The sequence below is a fragment of the Enoplosus armatus genome, chromosome 8 (genome assembly GCF_043641665.1).
Source record: "Enoplosus armatus isolate fEnoArm2 chromosome 8, fEnoArm2.hap1, whole genome shotgun sequence".
In the NCBI taxonomy this organism is placed as follows: Eukaryota; Metazoa; Chordata; class Actinopteri; order Centrarchiformes; family Enoplosidae; genus Enoplosus; species Enoplosus armatus.
In genome coordinates, this window is record NC_092187.1 from 21,491,014 (window position 1) to 21,517,382 (window position 26,369).

The 26,369-nt window shown below is 44.6% G+C and overlaps 1 protein-coding gene across 1 annotated transcript in view; it reads left to right on the top strand.

Moving 5' to 3' along the window:
• Positions 1–1,273: 1,273 nt before the first annotated feature.
• The window catches only part of plxna2 (plexin A2), a 135,491-nt gene continuing 110,395 nt past the window's right edge, over positions 1,274–26,369 (top strand). Inside the window, exons 1-2 of the mRNA XM_070910608.1 lie at positions 1,274–2,581; positions 6,558–6,740. Coding sequence (XP_070766709.1) covers positions 1,382–2,581; positions 6,558–6,740 — 1,383 coding nt within the window. The 5' untranslated portion in view covers positions 1,274–1,381. The remainder of the gene's footprint in view (positions 2,582–6,557; positions 6,741–26,369) is intronic.

The window sequence follows — 26,369 nt, forward strand, 5'->3', positions numbered from 1 at the left end:
GTTCTGATAGAGTACACTGATAATACTGAGGGAATGAGGCGCACACACACACACACACACAAACACACACATACACATTCTGTATATTGTGTTGGCTGTTGTTTTTATGAGGGAGCTGTGATCTAATACGGTAGCTGATTCATTTAAAGATGATTGTTGTGCCGCCAGTGATTAATCCCTCGACGATCTGATCTTGTCAGCAGGAGATGAATAGAATAAAAAGGATAAAAAAACAACAGCAATGTTTGGAAAAGAAAAATTAATAGATTCAGATTCTTTAAAACAGGCCCCTTAAAGAGCAGAGAGCAAGGGGAGGGGTGCGTGGAAGTGACTCCCAATTTGTTCTCACTTTGTTCCAGTAATAAGATCCAGGCCTTCCTTTCCAATGGACGAGATAATTAACTCCTGGGGACAGACTGCAAAGAGCTCCGTCTCCTAGTTTATGGCACATGGAGAGAGATCTCCAGGCTGAGCATGGTTGCACAAATTGCAGACATTGCTTGATGTATGTTTTTACAGATAGATATGGAAAGAGGACAAATGATAGGGGTGCTGGTTGATGGGTAGTAAAAAATGTGAGGGAGGGGGTGAATGTAGAAATTTAATGAGGGGGCTGATGTTTTAAAGGAAAAGAGCACAGGGATTCCAGCTGTGTGCTTATGTATCTGGTATGACATTTATTGTTGGATTTTTATCAAAAGCAAAAGTAAGGCCTTATTTTATGTCACGATAATATGCAAATGTAAAGTAGATATCGTCTCAATAAAATTTCAAGTTTCAAGACCTTGGCTTGAATAAGTTTGAATATATTTTCAATTGAATTGAAGCCTGATGAGTCATCGCCAAGTATCCAAGGCTTTGTGTGAAATGTGAGTCTGTGGGCAATGACTGCGTTAGATGTTCTGTTCCTAGAAACCGTTTGCTCACCGTGTGACAGCGGCAGCAGTAGTATGAGTCAGGTCAGGCTAATTTCCGTTGCTGTAACCTGCCTCTCTTTCCTGCATTGTCCTGCCGTGTCTAGCAACTCCTTTGGAATGTGCACCATAATGGTTTCCGCCCATTGTCTCTTTAAACCTCCACTCCTCTTCTCCACAGCTCCATCGCCTTACTGTGGTTGAACTTTGACCTTTTCAAGCAGCGAAATCTCTAATGAAGAGCCTTTTCCATTTGGGTTTCCTTTGTAGGATATGTGAGTCATACTGTGATATCTAACATCTTTTCTCTGTCTTTCTTGTTTTCTTTTCCAGAAACATGTGAAGACCCTTGCGAAGATTTGACCTGCAAGTTAGCCTTCAACAACCAAAAGGCGAAGGTGTCCTCCCTTCTTCCCCACATCCATTCTCTCTGTTTCCTCTGCAGTTTCCTCGCAGGCCCGTTGAACATGGAGGGCCGGCGGGCTTCACGCAGGACTTTATCACCTGACCCTAAAGTAGGAGCTACAGCCGCTCTGCTAGGCTTCTGGCTCTTAGCGATCCCTGCCTTGTGCAGCGGGCAGACATTCACTAGTTTCCACCCCGAACGTCGGGACTGGGTCTTCAACCACCTGACGGTTCACCAAACCACAGGGGCATTATATATTGGAGCAGTCAACCGTGTGTACAAGCTCTCAGGCAACCTGACCCTCCTTGTTTCCCATGATACAGGCCCAGAGGATGACAACAAGGCCTGCTACCCCCCTCTGATTGTCCAGCCCTGTTCTGAGCCCCTTGTCTCGACCAACAATGTCAACAAGCTTCTCCTCATTGATTATTCCCAAAATCGGTTGCTGGCCTGTGGCAGCCTCTACCAGGGTGTTTGTAAACTCCTCAGATTGGATGACCTCTTCATCTTAGTGGAGCCCTCCCACAAGAAAGAGCACTACCTCTCCAGTGTCAACCAGACCGGGACCATGTATGGGGTCATTGTGCCTTCACAGGGCCAGGATGGAACCCTATTTATTGGCACAGCAGTAGATGGAAAACAGGACTACTTTCCTACCATCTCCAGTCGGAAGTTGCCTCGTGACCCAGAATCATCTGCTATGCTTGACTATGAATTGCACACTGACTTCGTGTCCTCCCTCATCAAGATACCGTCAGACACACTGGCACTGGTCTCCCACTTTGACATCTACTATGTTTACGGCTTTGCCAGTGGCAGCTTTGTTTACTTCCTGACTGTCCAGCCGGAGACACCAGAGAACAGCATGTCATCAAGCGGATCCACCAGTGACCTCTTCTACACTTCTCGCATTGTCCGCCTCTGCAAAGATGATCGCAAGTTTCACTCCTACGTCTCTCTCCCCGTTGGCTGTGTGAAGAACGGCATTGAGTACCGGCTGCTGCAGGCCGCCTACCTCGGCAAGCCAGGCCGCGTCCTTGCTGCCTCGCTCAACATCAGCGCCCAAGATGATGTGCTTTTCACCATCTTCTCCAAGGGCCAGAAGCAGTTCCATCGCCCACCGGATGACTCAGCACTCTGCGTGTTCACCATCCGAGACATCAATGCACGAATCAAGGAACGCCTGCAGTCCTGCTACCAGGGAGAAGGAAACCTGGAGCTCAACTGGCTGCTCGGGAAGGATGTGCAGTGCACCAAAGCAGTGAGTTACAGTGATAGACACTGATTAAAAAACACATACACATTTGTACTATACATACAGTATGTGTTCTCACACTTCATGTCGTTATGTCAAATTGTTTTTCAGCTCTGATTTCAGGGAACATCCACTTTCAAGTATATTTCATAAATGAGGGATGGTTTATTTTCCTTTGCAACCATCAAAGTGACAATATTCTCCTCAAGCACAATACAAATAAACACACTCTCGCCTTCTAGAGTGAGACAAAGTAGTCGGGGGGGTGTCGCTAAAGTTGCTCTGCTTCTGATGCTAGCATAGATCACACACCAGACTATTCCTTCTGAAATCCCCAATTATCCTATAACACAAGGCCGTGTATCTGCTACATGTTGTCAAGTAGAATTAAGTTTCTTGATTTTCCCCCATTCCCAGGAGGCTACAGTCCTCTGTGCTTTCATTCTGTAATTGCTAATAGGAATTTAGGAATATTAAGAATTAATGACTAACTAAGTGTATGACTAGTCAGTTACAGTCAGTGTGTGTGTGTGTGTGCTGTATGTCTGAAAGGCTTGCGTGTGTGTATGTGTGATGAAGCTGTGCCGTAGGTTGTATTTTTAGGGTTTAATGATATCCCTACCCTCACAATGATGAGAGCCACTGATCAGCTTCCTTTGTTGCTAATCCCCCCAGGTCTCTCAATTGACCGCTCTTATTAAAATCAGTAAATTCCCCATTAGCACAATGTCAGAGGTGATTGTCAGGAGGAGGGAGACATTATCTCGAACTAGTGCTGTTGGGTTTTATTAGCTCCACTGAGAAGGCGGGAGAAGAGGTTGGAAGAGGGAGAGGAGGCGGAGGAAGGAGAAATGGTGGTACATAGCGGTGACAGTCCTGAGGTTGGGAGGCTTTCTATCTGTGGGAGCTCAAATTAGAGCCTTTTTCCAGTTTCCTTAGAAGAATCCCCAATCATCTCTGAAGGGTGCCAGCAGTTACCTGCAAAGCTGCACCTCCCACACCATTCTTTAGGCATGCACTGCCAATAACGTTCTGCTCTCCTTTCACATTATGCACCAAGGATGCACAAGTGTGTAGCCACAGAGATAAGAAGATGTAAAATACAGTCCTTAAGACCATGTCCTCTTGCTCATTGAACAGCCAATAAATCCATAGTATAATATGGATTATGCAGATAGATGCCAATGGACGAGGAACTCTTAAAGCCTGTACAAATTACATTTAACAAGCAGATATGTCAACCACGCTAACATTGTCTGCTTGCTGTTAAATCCCCAACTCAAGCGGTGTGGCTGCGTTAAACTGCACATATGTTTCACATCTTGTCTTTCTTAAATAAATATGTTCCCAAATCTCTGTGTGCGGTATTTTTAGAGCGCCCATGTCTGAGATCCATCAAAATGTGAGGTGACTCAAGGTTAGACCAAACCCGAGAGACTGTGTGTTTTGTTAACTGTTAACTGTACCTCGCTTGGTTTCTGAGTAAATTACACATGCAGTCCCGGTGCCTTTCCTCTGGTCCATTGCTAACAGCAGGTAGCCAGTGAGCTCAAAGCAGAGAACCTTAATTATACCCCCAGCTCACATTCTCTTCTTGCAGACATTTCAGTGTGTGTACGCTTACATGCAGGCCAAGGCTGAGGCTGGGAATGGAACTGAGGCTGAGCCAGGGGATTCAGACACAGCAGCCAATCAAAGATTTATCACCCAGCCGTCCAGCCTTCTGCCATCTGGAGATTCACACCATCTCTGTAGTCACTCCCAAGGAGGAGAGCCATGATGAGATTCTTTCCGTATCCGGCTGTCTGTGTGTGTCTTACTCTGACTAACACTATCATCCTGTCTTGCTTTCTGCTCATGCCCCACTGCCTAATTAACCACTCGTGAGAGCAAAGGGGAGCTAGTATTGATAACACTGATATACCCTGGGAGGGAAAGCAGCTATCCTGTCACATCTAATTCATCCTTTATTCACATTCCTCATCAAATAGAACAATTTATGCCATTGTTAAACACGATCATGATGTAGTCTACTGTTTTTTCAGCATAGATTAAATATTATACTGTATTGTGAGTTATTCGATAAAGATTAATCACACAGGGTTTGAGTCTATTTTTGTCTCTCCACCGCCCTGCTAAAGATAAACCCATGTAATCTGTATCCCATGTAACAAACAGAGACATGGCAAATCTACATTTCTTGACTACTTTGTGAGATTTGTGATAAAGCTTGGCAAAAACAAACAAAACCAAAATTTGCAACAAGGTGAACAAGAAAACTCAATCACTTGGAGTCCAGGGGGATTTAGCTTGGCTGCCAAGTCTGCTGAGCGTATATCATCCAAACAGTCTAGATATAATCAAAACCAAATGCTGTGGAGCCCAACAGACCATATGTGTAATAGCTGCATGCATTTGAGTAGCTGTTGATAAGCCAAAGTCTGGAACTCGCGGCTGTTTCTCAAGATAGCTGCTAGCTTTTCCATCTGATTCATCCTGTTTGTCCACGATTAATCAGCATGCAAGCATGCAAGCATGAAGCTGTTAAATAGCGTACATTGGATTTTGTAACCATAAGAGAAAAGAATCATGTGAGCTTACCTGATTTTTTTCCCTAGTTTAAATACGGCAGTGGAGTACCCCATAATACTAGTGCTATTTTGGGCAAAGGAAATAAAAGGAAATGCCATAAAGTGGGGGGCGTAACTATAAGAGTGGAGGCGATTATTCCCTGTCAGCATTATTGCTTTTGCTCTGCTCATGAAAACCTGCGTACTACTGAAAGGTTTTACAGCCGCGGTGTGTATTGAGAGGCTGAGCTGCCTCCCAGAGTGGGAAATGTCAGTCAGCGTAGTCTGCTTATACCACTCTGACAGGGACGAGGACAGAGACAGACGAGAGATAGATATAGTGACAGAAAGAGAATTAATGAGTCGGAGTTGAAGAGAGGAGGATATATATTCAGAGGCAGAATAAGATAGAGTTTGTGAACTAGAGACTATAGGATATAGCATATATATATGTATATATCCTGCTTACATGGGAGTGCTGGGCCTCCGCCTGCTTGGCCATCTCACTTACACCACATGGCACTTTGAGGCCACTGCCACTCAGACTGTCTCAGCTGACCTGATTCAACACCAGAAAGACCACTGTCTTACTCCTCATTCACCACCTCTCTTATTTGAGATTGACTACAGGATGGATTTAAGCCTCCACTCTAGGCAATTCTTGTAAAATATAAAGCATAATCAGGTCCAAATTTTCCCTAAGAACTGAATTCAAACTTGATGAGACTTTATGGGGGTCATTATTTCATAAAGAATGGGTAAATACAGTTCATTGCAGCCTCTTCGCTTACATGCCTATTTCAGGGTTGCACAGTTATCATGCAGTGCGTTTGCCGGCGTGCATAGTTATCATGCAGTATGTGTCTTCCTGCAGAGGTGTGATGATAGGCCCGGGTAATGAGCCACGGTGAGAGCAAGGTGGAGCTCAGTCAGGCGGAGCTGAAACATGTCTGCCAAGTGGAACAGAAAGGCAAACGTTTGTCTGGCTGGGAGACTCAACCGCGCACCTCCACCTTGCTCTGACCTCCCTCTGTCTCTCGGACTCACCTCTCTCACCCCCTCATTTCCGTCTCAGACACTGCCACTATTTCCACAACTTTGACCATCGCCCTCTCCTTCTGTCTCACTCTGTCATCTTTCCTCCTTACCGAGCTGTCTTCTTTTATAATGCTCTGCATCTCAGCCTCACCACTCTCCTAATGTCTTATTCTCTAAGTCTGATTCTCCTCTGAGGTATTTTTGTCGCTCCCTCTCGTACAGTACATTTCATGTCAAGGGTTTCTATGTTTAATGTGACACATTTGTCTCACAGTCATGATCACCTTTTTTTTTTTTTTAATGCCATTTCAGTTTTTCTCTTGTCATTCATTCTTACTTCATTCTTTAACTTCTTTTCCCCTCTCTGTCTGTAGCCGGTGCCCATCGACGACTCTTTCTGTGGTCTTGACATCAACCAGCCACTTGGTGGTTCTCAGCTGGTGACCGGTCACACTCTCTACACCGAGACTCGGGATCGCATGACTTCTGTCACCTCCTATGTCTACAATGGCTACTGTGTAGCCTTTGTGGGCACCAAGAGTGGACGCCTAAAGAAGGTGAGTGCCAACTCCTTTACTCTTCCCGCCCAGCAGTTAAAGGCCTGTTGTTGAATATTTCTGCTCACTTCATCACTGTGATACACAAGGACTCAGGCTGTCCAGTGGTCCATGGGGTACAGACACTGTGAAGTGGTTCTATTTCCGTGCAGATGGATCATGGTCACAAGGAAACCTATCTCCTTAATATTTTATGCCTGCTGTCAAAGCGTCGGAGAGGGGTAATGGCGACGGCTAGCTCACTGTAGTGGTCATTACCAGTTTCTTGTTAAGTGAGCTCCAGTGTCGCAGTGTTGAATAACCTGCACTGGCCCATTAATTTTAATAGGCACCTTTCTGCCTGTGGCCCACTGAGAGGCAAAAGAGGGAACAGGTCCATGCACTAAACCTTCTAGTCTTGGTTGGAGAACACAGACGCCACAGAGGGTTAAGGGCTGTTGGCCCGTTAATAATGATAGATTTTGCACCCCAGCCACAGGAAACAAGGTATGAGATGAAATTTCTCTCTGACAGGATTGAATAGTGAAGGAAGTGTGTGCTATGCTATGTTTGGGGGCTATGAGGAGTGAGACTGTCAATCAGAAGTGTCTGTGTTTTGCTGATTTAGCTAATTTAGAACATCTGCTGTTGTTTTGGCTCTGACATCACCCCAGACAGCTGACGCTTAGACTATATGTCGAATGTTAAAATGTTAATGACGTGTTTGAATGTGGATAATATGTGTTTGTGTCTGTGTATTGTGTCACAATAGTTGTTTGTCTTGCATACTGATGGTGCTTTCTAGACTAGATTTAGACAGCTGGTTGAAGGATTTGTCAGTATTCACTTGGCTCCTCCTCGCATGGGGGTGCCTGTTTGAGTGACAGCAGGAGTGTGTCACAGGGCCATATCTGGCTTATATAGTCCCCCACCCCACCGCCACCACTAACAGCTGCATGAAGCTCAGTGGAAGATATTGAAAAAGAAAGAGAGTTCCTAAAACCAATTTGATACCTCTTTTGGCAAGTTCTTTGTTATTTCAAGTCAGGCAATGCAACACAAATGGCCTGGGTTATTTTGGTCTCCATCTATTCATAATTAAATCAATACACCAATCAGGCTGTGGTGGAGAGAATATTCATTCGATGTAATCCCCTGTTTGAGATGTTTAATAATTTAGCACCTTTTTCTACTCGGTTAAATTAGAGGAGACAGAAAAGAGTGTTTCCCCCACTGCTGTTGCTGTTGCTCGCATATTGTTTTTATCTCCCCGCTTCCATCCACACTCTTGTCTGTAGCTGCCGCCTGCCTTCAATCCATGCAAAATAGCCTTGCGTGCTGCTGTGTACTTAGGCTCGCTCCTTAGAGGGGCATGACTGTAACCACAGTAACGCTAACATGGGGGAGGAATTAACCAGGATATGAGAAGCGCACCTAGAGAATGGGTACCACGGTCCAGTGGCCAGAGCAGAAAATCCTTGTACAGCACTCAACCACAGAGACTGATCCACATGACAACAGCATAAGGTAGTAATACCACTTGCACTAATGGAACGCATTAGCAAACTTCCCAGTAATGAGTATCATCTGATTTATTGTCATCCTAATTAGTTAGCATCCTCTCACTATGGGGTAGCCTAGATGAGAAAATGCAGTTTACTTTCTGGTAGTAATCTGAATACCTTTATGATACCCAGCAAAAGATGGCATGAACACTAGCCGTCAACATTATGTATTTAAGGTAAGGTGTAAGAGAAAGCAATCATCAGTGTTAAAGAGTAATGAATCATGCAATTGCTTTTCTCAGCAAAGAACACAAAACTAAAACTGCAAGCTATTTGGATTGCCAGTGTGTATTTCAGGGTAATAGTGCTGTTGAAGCAAGAGTTTTCTGGACTTTATTTGAACCCGATTTCTTTGAAGTCACGTGATTAGACAAGTTGCTTCCACCACTGTGTAAAGAATTTGCATGCAGGTACGTTATTGGACAAGGACCAGGCGTGATTTGCATGCAAGCACTTGATTCAACAAGCCCTGACTGTCCACCTAATGTGCATGAAAGAGAGATTGACCACAATTATTCTACCCACCGTGGCACCGTCTGCACCAGCATGGAAAAAGAAAGCATTACTTTTTTAATAGGTAATGAATAATCAATAACGCTGCATGACAGTAGTGGTAGGAAGAGGACTGCTGCGCTCACTGTCTTTGTTAAGGTGTGTGCATGTGTTTCAGTGTGTCTGAAATATGCATGTGTTTACATCGAGAGTTTTATCCATTCACTTCGTCAGGTGTCTCAGAGAGGGCAGAGGTATAGGGTGACCTGATGAGCCCTGGTTGCAGCTCCTCTGCAGAAGGCTGATAAGCTCTTACGAAGTGTGTGAAACTTGTAGGCGGAGTAGGATGCTGCAGGCTTCCTGCACATCTGAGCATGACACAGCTATAGGGTGACGAGATTTGATGCTTTGCTGGTGATACAGTTCTATATCTTAACTCTTTCATGCAACCAAGAGAGACTGACAGATGGGGAAAGGGAGGAGTGTGGTGTGTGGGGATGCACGGTTAGGGGGTGTGAGTGTGAGCCATGATGAGAAAAAATAAGAAAAAAGTAACAGGAAGAGGCAGAGATAGAAGGAGAAGGAAGAAGGTACTGGGGGAGGGAGGAAGAGACCGTTGAAATGTGAATTTAGTGCCGCCAAAGAAACCAGGGCTGCACCGCTGCCTGTAATTGGATTGGCTCCCTTCCCAAAGAACCCCCCCCCCCTCCACACCACCATCCTCCATCTCCCGCTTCCCCATTCAATCGCGCTCCTCCTTCCCTCCCCCCACAGCTCTCTCACTCTCCCTGCAGACCAGCTCCTGTATATGCTGCTGTTTCCTGGGCTTTGCTGGAGCATGGCAAAGCAGGAGGGATAGTGTTGGCGGATACCGCTGCCTGTGGCCGGCTTTTGCAGGGGATTGACTGAGGAAGAGGGGTTAAGAGGGTGGGGGGAGTGAGCAGACACTAAGGTGAGGAGAATGCATATATAGTGGAAACAATAGCACTACAGTTGTGAGCCTCATACAATATATCAGCACTTGCATGCTATGATTATGTGTACAAGGTGTGAAGTTCTTACATTTTATTGTGCGATGGAGGATCAAACTAACAAATCTATATTTTGTGAAGGTGAAGGAGTACTCTCATTCCCAACCTAGAGTGAAACCTAGTACTATCATACTGCAGTTATGTGATAAATGTGTAGTCTGAGTGTCATGAGGCTTTCAGAAACTGGTTGTGGACCTCTGGGTGGCACCCCTGGAGGCAATGATTGATTGTGGAGGGCAGCAGATGTTCACCTCAGCAGAAAGCTGCTAGGGGGCAATCAATATTCCAGGCCTTTTTCTAGCTACAGTGAAACCAGTTCAAATCAGGACCAAACGGGACCAAAACTAGACCTTTAGTCGACTCTTTAGCTAACATCCGAAGATGTTCCAGTGAGCTTGTAGTCCTGCCCATGAGTTAATGTCCTATTTAAATTCTAGACCTAGATTTACATTGATACTCACCAGGCTGTATATTATACGGACCAGACTTCATCATCTACGTTATCACTCTTATGTACCCAGAGACCAAAAGAGTGCTACAGGGCTGTGCGGGTCAAATTATAGAGATAGGCAATCTGCTATGCAGTTTATTCTGGATGCACATTACCCAAGAATTGCATCATCTAAATTGGAATTGGCTGTGTGTGGTTCTATACTTTGTGCTTAAGCACAGACATATTCCACACGGGGACTGGGATTGGTGAGAAGCAACTACGGCATTAAGGAGGAGAGGAGCTGCGGGGAGCACTGCCTTTGATATAGATGGAGATGGAGGGCACGGCTGTACATGTAAAATTGGATGTTGAAAGACATCCCAGCAATAGATGAATGGGGAGGTTAAAGCAAGCTCAGCAGAGGCACATTCGGGATTCCCCTGTTAATCAGAGTCAATTCGCAGACAGTGAGAATGAACACCCTCCATCCCAGTCCTCTCATACAGAGCAGCAGGGGTTAAGAGCTGTTGAGACCAAAGCTATGCATTCCCAGATGGCATCCTTTCCTGCGTTCTACATTCAATAGAGTTAATCAGGTCTTTATAGGTTTATTTATTAAATTATGTAATTAAGTCATGAAGCCTTGACATGAACATTTATGTTGCAATGGTGTTGCAATCTTGGAACCCGTCGGCTATCATCTGATGCCGATTCAGCCTCTGGGGGCAACGGCAAATGTTTCAGGGCTTCCGGTGTAGCCAGTGGATATCCGGACAATGGAACCCATCAGCTATTGTCTGACAACGATTTGAGTGCAGATAAATAAAATAAATAAAAAAAGCGAATACAAAGCTAATCTCTAGGGTTCCGAGATTGATAAAAAGCCAAATCATCGTCAGATGAAAGCTGATGGGTTCCGAGATTGCATTTCGACCAATGTGTTCCGGCTCCTCTGCTCTCCACATGGACTGTTTACCAGCATGCAATCAAAGCCCGCTCACGCGTGATTGGTCCATATTACTTGGACTACAAACGGACTACAGATGGAAAGCAGAATGCTTGTGTTACCAAAATCTTGACCCTTGCAGACAGATTCTGTATTCATATGCAGATATCTGTAGTGGTGTTGTATCAGCAGTAAACCATGGGCGAAAAAAATGTCTTCCGGCTCTTTATCCTTCAAGCCCTCAACCATGATGTGATGATTTTGGCCTAATTAATTCTTGTCATCATGCCCTGATGAATAATCAGGAATTGGTTTGGATGATTCCCCTGGCAGCTGAAGGGGCAAGTTGAAAGGGTGGTTCAGGTGTTTAACTGGACCAGTCTTGTTGAACTGGTTAAGGTAGCAGAGGGTGCATGGCTGACTCACCTGGCTCCTGCACTGGCCTGAATCGCAGCAGGGATATTTGTGTTGTACAGGCAGTACCGGAGTGCCATTCAGGGTAGCAGCTGATCATAGAACATAAAGTGTGGAAGACTTGAAAGGCTTGTAAATGCAGGCAGCTGTTCCTACAGGGCCCTGGTGGACAAGCGGTCAGCCCACCCTCTCTCCCCCCTCTATGCTGTGTTCACCCCCAATGAGCCTCAGAGAGTTAGTCCTTGGATTCGTCGCCCTCAGAATGTGATCTGAGAGCCTTGCCAGTCAGTTGCCTGTCAACCCAGAGGCTGCTCACCTGCTTGACTTCTTCAGGCCCTGCTTTGGTGTGGCCTGGATTTTTATGTGGAAGCGAGGGATCAGCTAGGCAGACTTGTTGTCACTCTGTTCTCCAACCCTTGGGGCTCTGTGTTTGCTGTCGCCCCCCCCCCCGGATGTCAACCTGGTAATGGTTGAGGAAATTTGGATAGAGAGGAAGGAGGAAGAGGAAGAGTGAGGAGGACAGAGATAGATAGACAGACAACCAGAGAGAAAGAGGGAACTAGCATGCGAACTAGCATTGAGGATGATGTCTCTAGCAGCAACTGAATGGGAGCCCATCCTGTTTCCCCAGGGGTACATATTACTCTGAGAACAGAACTGAGGGGTCCTGTCACCTGCATCCCCTAAACCACACACACACACACACACACACACACACATATATTCACTATCATGACATATGAGGTATGATATGAACATGAACCCCCGTTCACTTTATTAACAACTTTCAGTTGTTGTTTGCAGTTGGTCATTAGTGCCTCCTCATGGGATTGCAAATAAACAACCAACACACACAAAGAATTAATCATTTTAATGGCTTTAATAAACATCTCCATTGTCACTGCATGACTTGCATTAACCTTGAGCTGACATGAAGATAAATACAATTACAAGAAAAAGGCGCTGTCATAATTGCCACCAGGTAGAATTTGTTTCCAATAATCATTCTCACAGATTGTTGTTGCTCACTGAATGCCTTCAATAATAACAATTGCATCACTTTGTTTCAGATTGAATGGTGAGGTCCAATTAATCCCACACAGAACAAATAATTGCATTCTTTTGTTAAACCACTGTCTTTGTTTTGTAAAATTAGATGAAAATGACCTTACTCAATACACCTATTTATGAAGCAGGCAACTAACATTTCAAACTTAGCAAAATGACAAATTGAGTGGCATGGAGACATAAGGAGCGTTTTAGCTGAAATGACAGCTGCCAATATTTATCTATTACAGACATCTTCAGTGCTCTCCCTGCTAGATTGCCTGCAATCTTTCTAATCTTGTTAAACCACTGGAAGCAATACAGCCTCCGTTTGCCCACCGGCAACAGCTGGGAGCCAAGCATAGCCTGCAGAAAGTACTTTTGCAAGTAAAAGAGCATTTTCCCTCACACACACACACACACACGTAGCCCTATCTTAAATAATCAAATGGCCTACAGTAACACCAGCACTATTTGGATAAATGCAAATAGAGGTGTGTAGAAGTATATTGTCTGTCATTGCAGAGAGACTGTCAACCGTCCCTCTAACCTCTACAGCAAGACGGGATGACCAATAAACATTATCTTACAGTTCTGTGAAGTGCTTTATGGAGGCCTTCTCTGTGCTGTAGGGGGAATACTCTCTGATCAGCAGGTGGTCTAAACTCTACTGAATATCCATGAGGAGCCTCAGTAGAGCCTGAAGCTCCCTCTTATCTGTAGAAACAATTTTTATAGTAAAAGTTATGATTTCTTTTTTTCATTGCGCTTTATTGAAGCCCTTCTGTGGCATTTTAAGTCTGGAAGAAAGACAGAATGTGCATGTGTGGGTGTGGGCTGTGGGTGTTTGCGTTCGGAGGAGGTTGCCATAGATGTTTAATTACCATAACCATCTATAGTCTAGCTAATGACTGGGTTGTTCATTGAGTTGTGAACTGGTAGGATGTCTGTGGTGACCTTTCAGAACCTGGCCTCCACTTGACCCCCTCCTGCTCAGTTCTTAACCCTGAGCCAGATGAAGAGGCGGCCGACGGCAGCCGCAGGCTTCAGCAGCAGGCTGTGTCTTTCATGGCTGTCTTTAGAGTACAAGCCTCTCTATCTGCCAGACCTGGTCCAGGCTTCTCTAAACACTCGACTGTTAAAAGGCCAGAGGAAGACTGAGAGCCCCTGCCGTTCCATTCATCTAAGCCTTATATCTGCTTTTTCCTTCTGACTCTCTCTCTCTCTCTCTCTCTCTCTCTCTCTCTCTCTCTCTCTCTCTCTCTCTCTGTGTCTCTTTCCCTCTTTCTTTCCAGAGCAGTGAGTTAAATGTAGCCTGGTCAACTGGCTGTCCCCTCTCATTTTCTTTCATTCCTCTCTTTCTTCCTGTCCCTTTCTCCGTCTCAGTCTCTCACTCTTACTCCCAATCTTTCTCCCCTTCTCTTCCCTGCTCAGACTATTACAATGACACAGCCTACCCTGCAGTGATCTCATTAATCACATTCAAACAGCTCTCTGTTGCTTTCTCTCCTTCTATCTGCCTCCCTCTCCATTCTCTTCCTCTAATTGCTTGCTCTTTTCTTTGCCAGTGTCTCGAAGGAAGCGTTTTTCATTATCTAACAACAAGAGACAGATACTCATACAGTGCATACAGTTTACAGATGGATTTTATACATGTAGGCTTAATTTAGCCTGAAGATATGCAGTAAAATGCATCCCTGCCAAAGTAGCCAAATCCCAAAAGACATAAAGACTGAATCACGTATGTCCATAAATATGTTGTGCACTATTTATTTATTAATTTATCACCAAGATCACAGTTTTTTTTATTTTAGTTATTAGATTTGTTATTGGCAATGTCTTCTCTTTTTTTTAGCAAACAAATTACTCTGCTGAGTGCGTCCCATAATTGGACTTAACTTCATGAGTGAGATTAATTAACCCATTGTTGATTAGAGGCACTTCTCACCAGAGACTACGAGTAGAAAGAGCATCGCTGTAATCCACTTTTTTCAGCATATTATCTTGTTGATTGGGCTACAAATTATGTTGATGGCAGAATTATTTACTTGGCCCATGAAAATGTTCTCATGTTTGGAAATACTTAAGGGAAAAGAAGACACAGATCTTAGCTCTGCTTTTGCTCACATACAGAACCGGGGAGTCATACTATGCCTGTGGCAGTGGATTGTGTGGTTTTTACCAATGTTGGGAGCAGTAGTGTCATTAGGACTGGGAAGCCACATCAAACACCACTGACTACCCAGATCCATGTCTTCCTGGTTAGGCAAAAAGATTAAACAAGTGAAAACAGGCTGAATATTCTCATGTTTCTCTTAGTAAGAAGTGGCCTTTCCCATCCTTATGAATATGGTATTTCTACCCCACGCATCCTGGCAATGGAATGTTTTATGTGCAATAAAAACACAAGAAAAATAGGTCCAAACATTATGCAAGGGAGCTGTGTTGGGAGGCAGGGCCTCGCAGCCTATCAATATTCCTGTTTAGTCTGCAGCCAATGTAGGCACCACAGAGAGAACATTTGAAATTCATAGAAATTCTTATCAGTTGTGGCGTTGCTGTTATTGATCTGTTACTGTGGAAACGGCCTAGTACAGGTTTAGGCCTCGTTATTTTTTTCTTGCCTGAGGTATACGTCTCAGATACGCCCCAATGACTTCCAACAGTTCTACCAATCAAAGGGAAAATTTCTCTCTCTGTCAAATGAACTTTAAGTACTCAGTGCTTGACTTTTGTCCTCTTAGTTGCCAGCTGGCGTGGAATAGGAGTTTTTTTTTTTTCTTCTTCACTTTCCCCGCTGACCTTGCTGAAGTACACAGAAAGAGGAGGGACAGACAGAGAACGAGTAAACATCTTTAGGACAGAAAAAACACAGAAATAGATTAGCGAACAACGTCTGTCAAAGTGGATGGCTGGCTCAGTGCCAAGCTTTATTGATTTGCTTTACAAAGCACTTGAATGGGCCAGATAACTGTGATTAGCCAATTCATTACTGCTGGCCCTTAGAGTGGTTCAAAATTAGATAAAAGGGGGAAAAGGAAGGACAGAGGGGGGTGAGAGCAAACTATTACTTTGTAAACTTGCACAGAAACTCTAACAGTGGCCCAGAACACAGGGAGTCTTTTTGAAGTTCCTGATGAATTGTTCCTATTTTACATGCATCGTAATGATCATCCTCATTAGAAGCAGTTACGAAATGAAAAACAGAAAAGCATGCATTCCTTATGTGTTTGATAGCATGCATAATGATTCTCGATTACTCAAGCAACCAAAACAGCATTTCTCTCATCTACTTTGCAAATGTGTGCTTCCATTTCAAGAGCCTTTTCAAGTAGTACAGCGCCAATAGATCTCAGAAATGAGAATTGTTTTGGCTTTGATGATATACTAAACTGTTGTCTGTGCGAAGGCAAACTGAGTGTGACAGCGACTAATGTTTCTGTCTGATAGTGAGACAGCTTTACTGCTCCTCTGTCTCCTACTTCATACAAGACAGCAGCAGTTATCAGGACCCTTAGAGTTAAGCTTGTCTGGGTTGACAGCATTGTTTAATGCATTTCTGCGATCACAGTGTTTACAGGAAGCTTTTATGGGCTCTACACAAATCATTTATTTGATATATGCTTTTTGACATTGTACAGTCATCTGGTTATCGTTTATTATGAATGTCATGACAATAAGAATTAGGAATTGCAGTAATGTGCTGCATTCCGCATCGGTCCTGTATCCCTTTGAGATACTCCTGTTTACCTCTAAAACCTGGATGTTGAATCTCTGACAGTGACTGATCGAGGCAAGCAGGCCTTTATCATTCTTCCTGATTTTCCTCTTGCTCCAATTTTCTTTCTGCTTTTGTTCTGTGCAAACTCCATCTCCTTATTTCTCTCTCTTTCGCTCACCCTCTTCATCTCTCGCACTCTTACCGCAGGGCTGTCAAGTAACTCCAGCTAGCCATCAGCCTAATGAACAGTGATACAGTGCTAATAGCATGTGATAATATTTCAAGCCACTGGTAATCTCGGCTCACTCAGCCTACCTGCTCGTCATTTCTGGGTCTTTAACACACACACACACACACACACACACACACACACACACAGGGGGCATCTCTTTCTCTTGACAGCTGTATGTCAGGTCTTGGCCTCATGCTGTCATGAAACAGAGCTGTCAGCCCAGACTCCCTCTTAATAGTCCAGCCGTTCAGCAAAGATGGCCACGGTCTTAATGGGATTGGACAGTTCCTTCTGCATAGCTTGTAACACAGTGTACAGTTTGTTGTGTTCACTGGCCAGAGCATCCACTCAAGCCTCAAGGTGCCATTTGCTTTTAATTCACCATTCCCCTTATATTCCCTGAATATCAATGGTTATAAGGTTGTAGCTCACTTTCAATGTGTTGGGCTCTAAGACCCCCTAGAGCAGCCACATGAAGCACAATGCCAAGGCCATATAATGCCATTACACACCACACACTGACTGGTGAGAAATAGTGACGGATCGAGGAAGATGTGAGAGGCCACAGACGCTGGATATTGTTTGAATGGAGATATAGAATAGGGAAAAGAAATATAGTCCATGCAAAGTGTGTAATTTGTCAGAACGTGTGGGTGGATAGATTGCTTGACAGATTCTGTGTAATAGGAAAGAGGAGAAGTGCCGAGTTGCAAGTGAAGAACTGAGAGAGAGGGAAAAATAGCAAGGGCATGTGTGCGATTGCGAAAAGCACCTGCATCACCAGAAAGCCCATGCCAGGCCACCGAGAGGGCATTAACAAGGTCCTGATATCAAAGAACAGAGCAGGAGCCTGAGGCCTCTTTCAGCCACAGGTCAGCTTAGCCACCGCTGTTATTCATTAAACCCTAATGGTTAGCAGTTGGGAAAACATTATCTGGGCCTCTGGTAACTTGACTAAAGGTAGGGGTCAGGGCTGGAGGCAGAGCTGAGGCATCCCCATGCTTGGCGACGTGGGCGCGCTGTGTCAGATTGGATTAGCAGTCAAGGCGGAGAGGTGATGATTTGATGGAATCACAGCACAACGGCAAACCATCAACATTCCTCCTTTTTACTCCGCTTAAAAGGGCAGTTAAACATTTCTGCGGGGAGTAACCGTCAGTCATAGTTCAGTGTTTTGGTGTATTTGGCAGCCACAGTTTGGTGCTGCTGGAAGCAGCTGTTGGCTCAGTGGGGTGTACGGATAGAGGAGGTGTGTCTTGTGTTTGTGTACGTGTGTTTGACCTAAATTAGCTGACTATGATAATGAATTAGCAGAAAAACAGACAAACCAGTTTAGATTAGCTCTGTATCGCTTAAATTTGGGGATTAGAGGGCAAAGATCTTGTCTACATCATTTGCATGTTGCTTCCCTAAGGTATTGTGCCTTTAGTCCATAATGAATCTCTTTAATTTTGACATGCATGCACACAATATATATGCGACTGAAGGTTTTTGTACTGTCTGTTTTATTACATGTACACATGGGCATATTATTCTTTGGTGTAGTGCACATACAAATTTTACTCGCTTATTTGTATGAGGGAGGTGTGCGAAAACTCCCTTGATCATACATTCAAAAGACACTACGTGTTTCACTCTATTTCAAGAGTGTTTCATCACACACAAATGCATGCACACACACACACTGGGGAGGAGGGGGGGGGGGGATTTTGCCTTCCAACTGATTAGGAAACGAGAAACACTTGTGTCATGAGTTTTCACCCTAATAAGCCCGGATTTTGTGGTTGGGTGAACACTTGGGTGCAGGTATGTTGTGTTTAGGCTGCGAGCTGGATTGGAGGGTGGGGGGGAAGGTGTGGCAGATCAGATGACTGTGTCTGCTCCCCAGGATCCTCGGCTGAAAGGGGATAGGACGGTGTTTGGGTTACACCATGCTGGGAGTGCTGTCCTCTTTAAATAAGACACACTTGAACAAAGTGCAGATGATCAGATTAGTGTGGCTGATCAGGTTTCTCAGCAGGTTGTTGGCTCCCACTGTCTGAACATCTTGACTAGGAAACGCTGTTAGTACTAAACACACTGCAGAACAAAGGGAGTAGAATGAAGGGATATACCAACACAGTTGTTGTTAAGCTTTAGTTGGAAAATAGATGATGGTGGAACATGGATTTTATTGAATTCATGTGTGATCAGTACAGCCTAGACTTTTAACATGGCAAACATCTATCCTTTTGTTCATTGAGTTTCTGCATCTGCAGTCTTTCTCAAGGGCGAAGTTATTCTTTTTGGCAGTAGAGAAAAATCCCACAATAAAATGGACCTACGGGACTCAGCCTGAAACAATGGTAGCAGGATGAATTGTACCAATCGAGTTGTGCTGGGTTCTATTGTTAAGCTTGCTATTGTGTGATGAGGAGGAAATTGTTTCTGTTCTCTGGCCCTGATGAATCCACCCCTCAAAGACCAGAGATCATTGAAACCACATCAGAGGAGGAGAAAAACAAGAATATCATCAGAAAGGCCGGGTCTTGGTTTGGTTCTCCATTTCTTTTCTCTTTCGTTCTTTTTGTCTCAAACCCTGCTGCTGTCTACATCCATTTTCTTTATCTCTTCTTCTCTCTTCTTGCGTATCCACTTTTCAGCATCTTTGTCTCTGTTTGCCTCATGTTGTTTTTCTCAAAGGCCCGTTCCCTGTTCCTGTCTCTGCCCTTCTCTCTCTCTCTCTCTCTTTCTCATTCTCCATGGCTTCTCACCCGTGATCCATCCAGGCCAAGCTGCAATCCCTTATAAGGCCAGTGGAAGACCCCATCTGGCCTCTTATTTCCATATTGGATCTGCAGTAACAGACAGGGTTTATACAGGATCAAGCCTGGAATGTGAGGCTGCCTCTCCGTCAGCTGTGCCCCAAACCTTCCTCTGCTCTCTGCTTCTGGGCACAAACCTGGTCACACCTCCTTCCTTCTCTCTCCTTCTGTTCTTCTTGCAGCTTCATCTCCTCTCGCCTCTTATTTCCCCACTTTTCTGCCCATATCTCCTCAACTCATCTTCTCATCTCTCTCCTTTATCCGTCCTCTTTTCCGTCTATTTCTTTCCCCCTTCCTCCTTTTCTCGGCTGCACCTCTCTCATCTCTCGGTATCCTCTATGTCTAACCACCTCCAACACCAAACAGGCACAAACATACTCGCACTTCTCTCGTCTTTCGGCAGCATCTTAGCAGAGCACACATTCACGTTTGGGGACAGAAACACAGCATGCTCAGATGGTTGCTCGTGTTCAGTTCATAGCTTATACAGCGATGCAGCCACAGACAGCCAAACAAAAGACTAAGCCACATCTGAGAGCAAGACAAAAAAGAGAAACGCAGTAAAGCCATACAGTACAGATCCACAACAAACACTTAAAACAGGCTCAAAGAACATCTGCAGTTTGGGCTTACATTATATTTAAAAGCTCTCTTTCCTTTCCTTCGTCATCATTACATCTCTCTGTCTTTCTGTCTCTTCCTTTCTATCCCCTATGCACTCACCGAGCCTGTTCCTCATTACAATTTGATGTTTCCACAGGCTTTTTCCCTCCCTGTCGAGCTTTAATATGTAAAGTGTCGACTTTCCTGTGTGTGTGTGCGTGTGTGTGTGTGGTTTGGTTTGTTGTCGTAGAGAATCTGTTTCTGATTAAGCCCGCTCTCACTGAGCTTTCCCTTTACTGCCACATTCGGTTCTGGCTTGGCAGTGGAACCTTTAGAGTGAATCTCATCCAGGCCTTAATTGTTTTAAAATGCTGGCAGGCCTGGCTTTCTTTTTTGGCTGTGTTTGTTGAGCCTTTCTGTCCTTCACTCTCTCTGTTCTCTCCCAGTCTCTCTTGCACCTCCACTTCCATTTCACCACATTCTCCTTTGTTCTTCCTTTCTCTCCCAGGGTCTGACACAAATGAAGGGATGAAGGGATGAGAGGGGATCTCATATAGCCTATAATGCTTATCTCCTCTGGGGCCTGCATAGCTCATTAACCTACGTTAGTCTCCACATGCCTCCATTAAAGAGGGACACCTGGCTCCCGAGGGCCCAACAGGGAAATGACAAGTCCAGTCTCCTTTCCCTTCCTCAGCATCCTAGATGCACATAGGAGAAAGGACTCATTACACTGTAGAACTACACAGGCAAGACTGCCTGGCCTTTGCAGCTACTCTTGCGGTTCCTCCTTTATTGTGGCTGCAGTGGTTATTGATGCTGATGTGTTGATTTCTCAGTCATGTCAGCTGTGCTGTAATGTGACATGTATACTGCACATTGAAATAATGACATCCGCATTATATACAAGTGGCTTTCCATGAATAACAAGTAGCCCTGCTTCTCGCTTTAAAGGAAATCAGAGGAGAGGAGTATTGAATGTAAGCAACAGAAAGCTACGGCTCCAGCCCTTATACACAGCAGCTCTGTTCAGCTGGAAACAGACTGTAAGCTTCTGGTACAGTGGCAAGTCTCAGATTAGCCAAAGTCCCTTTCAGAGCCAGGGCAGCATCAGCTGCATTTGGGGTTAGGCATTGAAATGTATACTGTGAGTAATTGCCAGTGAAAAGCCTAAATCTTATTTGGGCGATGCATCCCAAATCTGTGTTCTGGTCCCCTGGCTGGCTCTGGTTAATCTGCTTGGTGGGGACTTAGCCTGTCTAATGTTCCTCCCGTCCACTCTGCAATACAGAGGAATGCAGAGATAAGCAGAATTTCCCTGCACCATGCCACCTGGCCACAAAACAAATAAATGCTATCAAATGCTTTTATAATACTGAGCGATAAAAAGATTTGCTGATGGCAGGTTTTGCTATCTATCTTTGTTTAATTTTCAGTGACTTCCTGTTTGTCCTTCCTTTCTTTTTCTCACTTATGGCTCTCCCCGTCTGTCCTACTCTCTCGTTTTTTTTTCCATTTTTCTCCCTGTGCGTGTAGATCTCTCAAGCATGCATTTCTGGCGCTAAAGCGAATAAGTTGAACTGCATCACTTTAATGTCAGACTCCATGTTTTCCACTACACTGACCTCTTTGTCTTCTGCTGCCTGCAGTTTCTCTATCCTCTGCTCTCCCCTTTTCTTTATTCTCCAGTGTTGTGTGTGTATGCGAGTGTGTCTGGCAGACAAGTGAATGTTAGGGAGTTACAGCGACCTGGAACAGTCTGTAGAGTCTCTTTTCACCATTTTCACATTTTTCTCTCACCCTCCTCTTTGCTCAGCACATTTCTCTTCTATTGCGTCTGGCTGCCTCTCTTTCTTCTGTCCGTCTCCAGCGCTAAGAAATATTAGCATATCATTGCCGTAAGGATCGTCAAAATTCACAATTAATGGGTTTTTAATGGTTCCCCGGGCCTCACCATTATGTGGCCGGGCTTCTTAGCCTAATCCAGTGGGGACCATATGGGCAGCAGCCCGACTCCATACGCTGGACCCAGAGGTGTATTTAAACCAGTGGGGAAGCAGAGCCAGAGTGTATTTAAATCCAGAGGAGCTCAGGGCTTTATTTAAAACCAAAGAAAGTTTATTTGTTTGAGGCCCTCAGAGATTGGAGCAAGTGCAGGAGGGCTCTCTTTCTTTAACAAAAGCTGGATTAATGGTCCACTTGGGTTCAAGGTGTGAAAGTGTGCAAAATGTGTGTGTATGTGCATTTGTGCATAGACACCGTTGATTTTACATCATCTTTGTCTCTGTGCAAATGCTGGCCTTTCTGTGACTTGGAGTTCTAGCCGAGGTGAGCATAAAACAAGCATCTGGTGGGGTTTAAAACACACACAGGAGACCACCAACGACTATCTCATCCATGTGGCGACGTGGTGCGGACTGAAACATCAGCAGAGTACAATAAACACCACACTTGACACACTGACAGTGTTGGCACATTCAAACCCTCGAGGATTTACTGTTACATATTGCTTTTTTTCCCAAGCACTCAGCTTGCCTTGGAAAGGAAGGGTGTCTGTGTGGTAGGTTTATGAGCTGCTGTCTGTTTGGATAAATGTGGCTGTAAGTAAATTCAGAAATAGATAAATGAATTCACTTACACTGTCCTTGCGCCTCCAGTTGTTTGTTTTTATCCCTGAAATGAACCACGGTCGTCTTTGCCCACGACTGGCCAAAGTTGCAAAGTCTGTGTATGCGTGTGTCTGCCTTTAAAGGACACTGACTTCATTTTTAAAGCAAGTAAATTGGCTTGATTCAGAAGAACACACACTCCACTCGTCACTGTCCATTTATGACAAAACTTTGAACACCTTCAGACTTTGTCCTTGTTCACTCTTCAGTGAAACTCACAGTGATCCAATTTAGAAATCCAATCCTTCCAGATGGACTTGAGAATAAATTACTAAAGGTCAAACTAACTGGCCAAGCAGCTAACAAGCCAGCAGACCACGGTCAACACCTGAGTGGAAAGCAGCCAGAAAAGCTCTTTACTCATTAAAGTTCCTGTCAATGGAAAGAAGATTAAAAACGACTAAAGACAGTGTCTCCTCAGCTCACGCACTTTTTCCTCAACATGATCCACTTAGGCTTTTAATGTAATGCATGTTATATAGAGGGGTTGTGGTGTTACAGTGTGTATACAGTTCTGTCTCTCTCTTCCTTTCCTTTTCTCTCTCTCTTTCTGTGTGTATGCGTGAATGCCAGGCAGTACAGTTAGTGCTGACGCAAGCTTTATGCGTCCCTGTCCAGGTAATGGCCTGTAGCAGTACTGCAGCCCGGGGCCTGCCAGAGGAAGAATGACATTTACTGCCACCTTAACTAGCTCATTAGCCTGCTTCACAGTCTTTCTCTCTATTCACTCCACAGAGGGTAATGAGAATAGCACTGTTTTACGCTGCCAGTTGTTATTCTGCTCATGCCTTTCAAGGCTATCTAGATGGAAAACTCAGATTGTTTTGGGAAATGGCTTCTTGTTCTCTTGCTCTCTACGCTGTTTTAGCAGAGTGTTCACTCAGTCTGTCTTTGAAGAAACAATTGATGAGAGTGTTGAATCTTTATATAACTGCGATTCATTGTGCTCTTGGTGAGATATCACCGCAACACACTCACCTACAGTGAGCTCATCTTTTAATCAGCCCTGATCCAGGAGACTGATTGGCCCTATTGTTCGGTGTACAGGGTATTGAAATCTGCCTTTCATTCCTTCTAAATAGACAAACACACATTCGTATTCACACACACAGGCAGGGACGCACAAACACCTGCGTGCACACACAACTGTGCACACTGTTACACAAATTCACATCTTCATTATGCCACTTCTTCGGTTGGTTGGAGGGTTGTTGTGTGATGTTGATGTGGGACAGACTCAACATAATCCTTCCTCTCCTCTCTAGCTGCCTGACATTTCTCTGTTCTTCATTAGGGACGTGGGATTGAAGGAGAGAGGCACAGAAGTAATGCTAGTGAAATGACATGCAAATAGCAAAGATGTAATTAAAACATCAACATCTCAACTTACAAGCCAGGCCTCCTTTACTGTGGTGGCTGCATTCAGATCTCTGCTGCTTTTGACTGACACGAGCACCAGCGCGATGAGATGTGTTTGTTTAGTGGGCGTTGTGAGCACACACACACACAAGACATACACACACACACATACAAAACAACGACCAACATGCAGAGCACAGTTTTTCCAGTCAGGCTAGTGCAAAGCCCCGGGCCCAGGCACATCCCAAGGCCTTTGTTCTGGCCATGTTTTCTTATTGATAAGGCCTGTAGGGACTTACAGAAGCGCTGAGAGATGAGATTCAAAATACAGCACATTACAGTACATTTCCAACCTACACAAACTAAAAATCTTTCATTGTGTGGCCATGTGTTAACAGTATTGTTCGTCATCCTGCCTTCCAGTTCATGGTCTTGCGACTGCTTGGTACAGTCAGTTATCTCGTGGCTCTAGTGTTGGTCAGCACTCCCTGTCTGACTAAAAACTGCCCAAGGCCTGTTCTTACAGTCTGATCCTCCTTTGTCTTCCTTTCACTAATTGACTGTGTGTGAGTATGTGCCTGCTTCTGTGTGTATTACTTCACCACAGCCACCATATCCTGTGTTTACAGTGCGAACGTAGCGGGTTAGACGGTAGACTGTCTGTGACTCATAATGAGTTATTGTGCTCCTCCTAGAAGAGCCATTCGGAGGCATGGCCGCGGGCAAAGCGCAGAGGCCTCTGCGTGTCTGCACTCTTAACAGGTATCAGACAGCATTACAGGTTCCCACAAGAAGTGGATTAGACAGCACATACTCAGCTCCTCAAAGTAAACACGCCTTCCCTCTCTATCCGTGTCAACATCAGTCCAGCGTGCTCTGGTTCAGACTTTGTTGAGGATCACTGGGAATATGAAACACTCTGGATGGCTGTGCTTTAGAATCTCATGTGCTGTCAGTTTTGTTTAAGAGGTATTTCAGTCTGTTCTGTTCTTGTGACCCTGCTGTGCGGTAAAGAGAAATGAATCATTGTTGGCTCTGCTGTTCTCAATATTTAGTAGAAAGTAATGAAGCGACACTAAAACCCTGCTCAGGGAATGAAGATGTTTCGGCTTCCTTTTTTACTTCTGGCACAAGACTATGTTTAAACAGAGTTGGTTTTGGTGCCAAATGAGGTGCCCATTTGGCCAGCACCTCTCACTCTACTCCATTCTTTACAAAACCCACTAGAGAGGACGTGTCCTCACCAAGCAAATATGCCAGCTGTGACCAATCACAGAGCTCCCCCCATAGCTCTCACCACTCACAGCAACTATATTCTGCTTTAACTGGTCTGGGTCTCTGGATCAGTGCTGGTCAGAATAGTTGTATAGTCCTTTTTATGAGCTTTCAAGTCAAAACAAAAACAAAGTGACTGCACGCTGTGTCTTTTTTCCACACAGTCTTAGCTCATGGCCTCCCCATCATTAAAACAACTGCTTATTTCAGACAGCTTAAGTAAGCTGTATTCTTTTTTTCCCCCCAACTGCTTTGTTAGCTCTGTGTCTCCTCTTATTTTCAGCCTACCAGTCTGCTTGCTTAATGACAGCCTTGCTTTGACTTTCACTGTGTGTGAGTGATTGCGGATGCGTGTGTTTGTTAGCTAGCGTGCATGCCTGTGTTTGCAAGTTTCTGTGGCATTATGTGACGAAGAGGTCAGTTTTGGCTCTGGCAGGCTCGTTTTGGGGCTCTCATGGGGGTTTGGGGGCCATGTGGAACCGCACCAGGCTGTGTTAAGGCAGCTCAGCATGGGGCTATCCAAGTGTAGTTAACATGTATGAGAGTGGATTAACATGAAGGCCTCTCTCCTCAGGCACACTTTGTCACAGATCTGTCAGGCCTCTTGGAGACCCCTCACAGCACAGCTCTCATCTGTCAACAGGCAGTACCTACTACACACTACTGACACACACCGGGATAAAGGCATGCATATACACACATACATGCAGATGTATGGCTGTAGATATAGATGTACTGTACATGCACCCACACACAGGAAGGATATAAAGTCACATACTCGTACAACACCAGCTGATGTGGCCTCAGGGACTGTATCTGAAGTTTTTGTTTCATGAATTTTGAAATTGAAATATGTTGGACATTAAAAATGATGCCTTCGTTCCCTTAGACGACAAGCTATGAGTAAACCACAGCCTGTCAGAGAAAAAATACCAAAGTTCTTGTTTAATTTATGAAAGACAGCTGTCCGGGGGTTGTCGAAAGATGCTAGCAAATAACTTGTGGCAAAGTTTAAGACATTAAATTAAATCATTTAATATGCTTTATCCACATGTATGT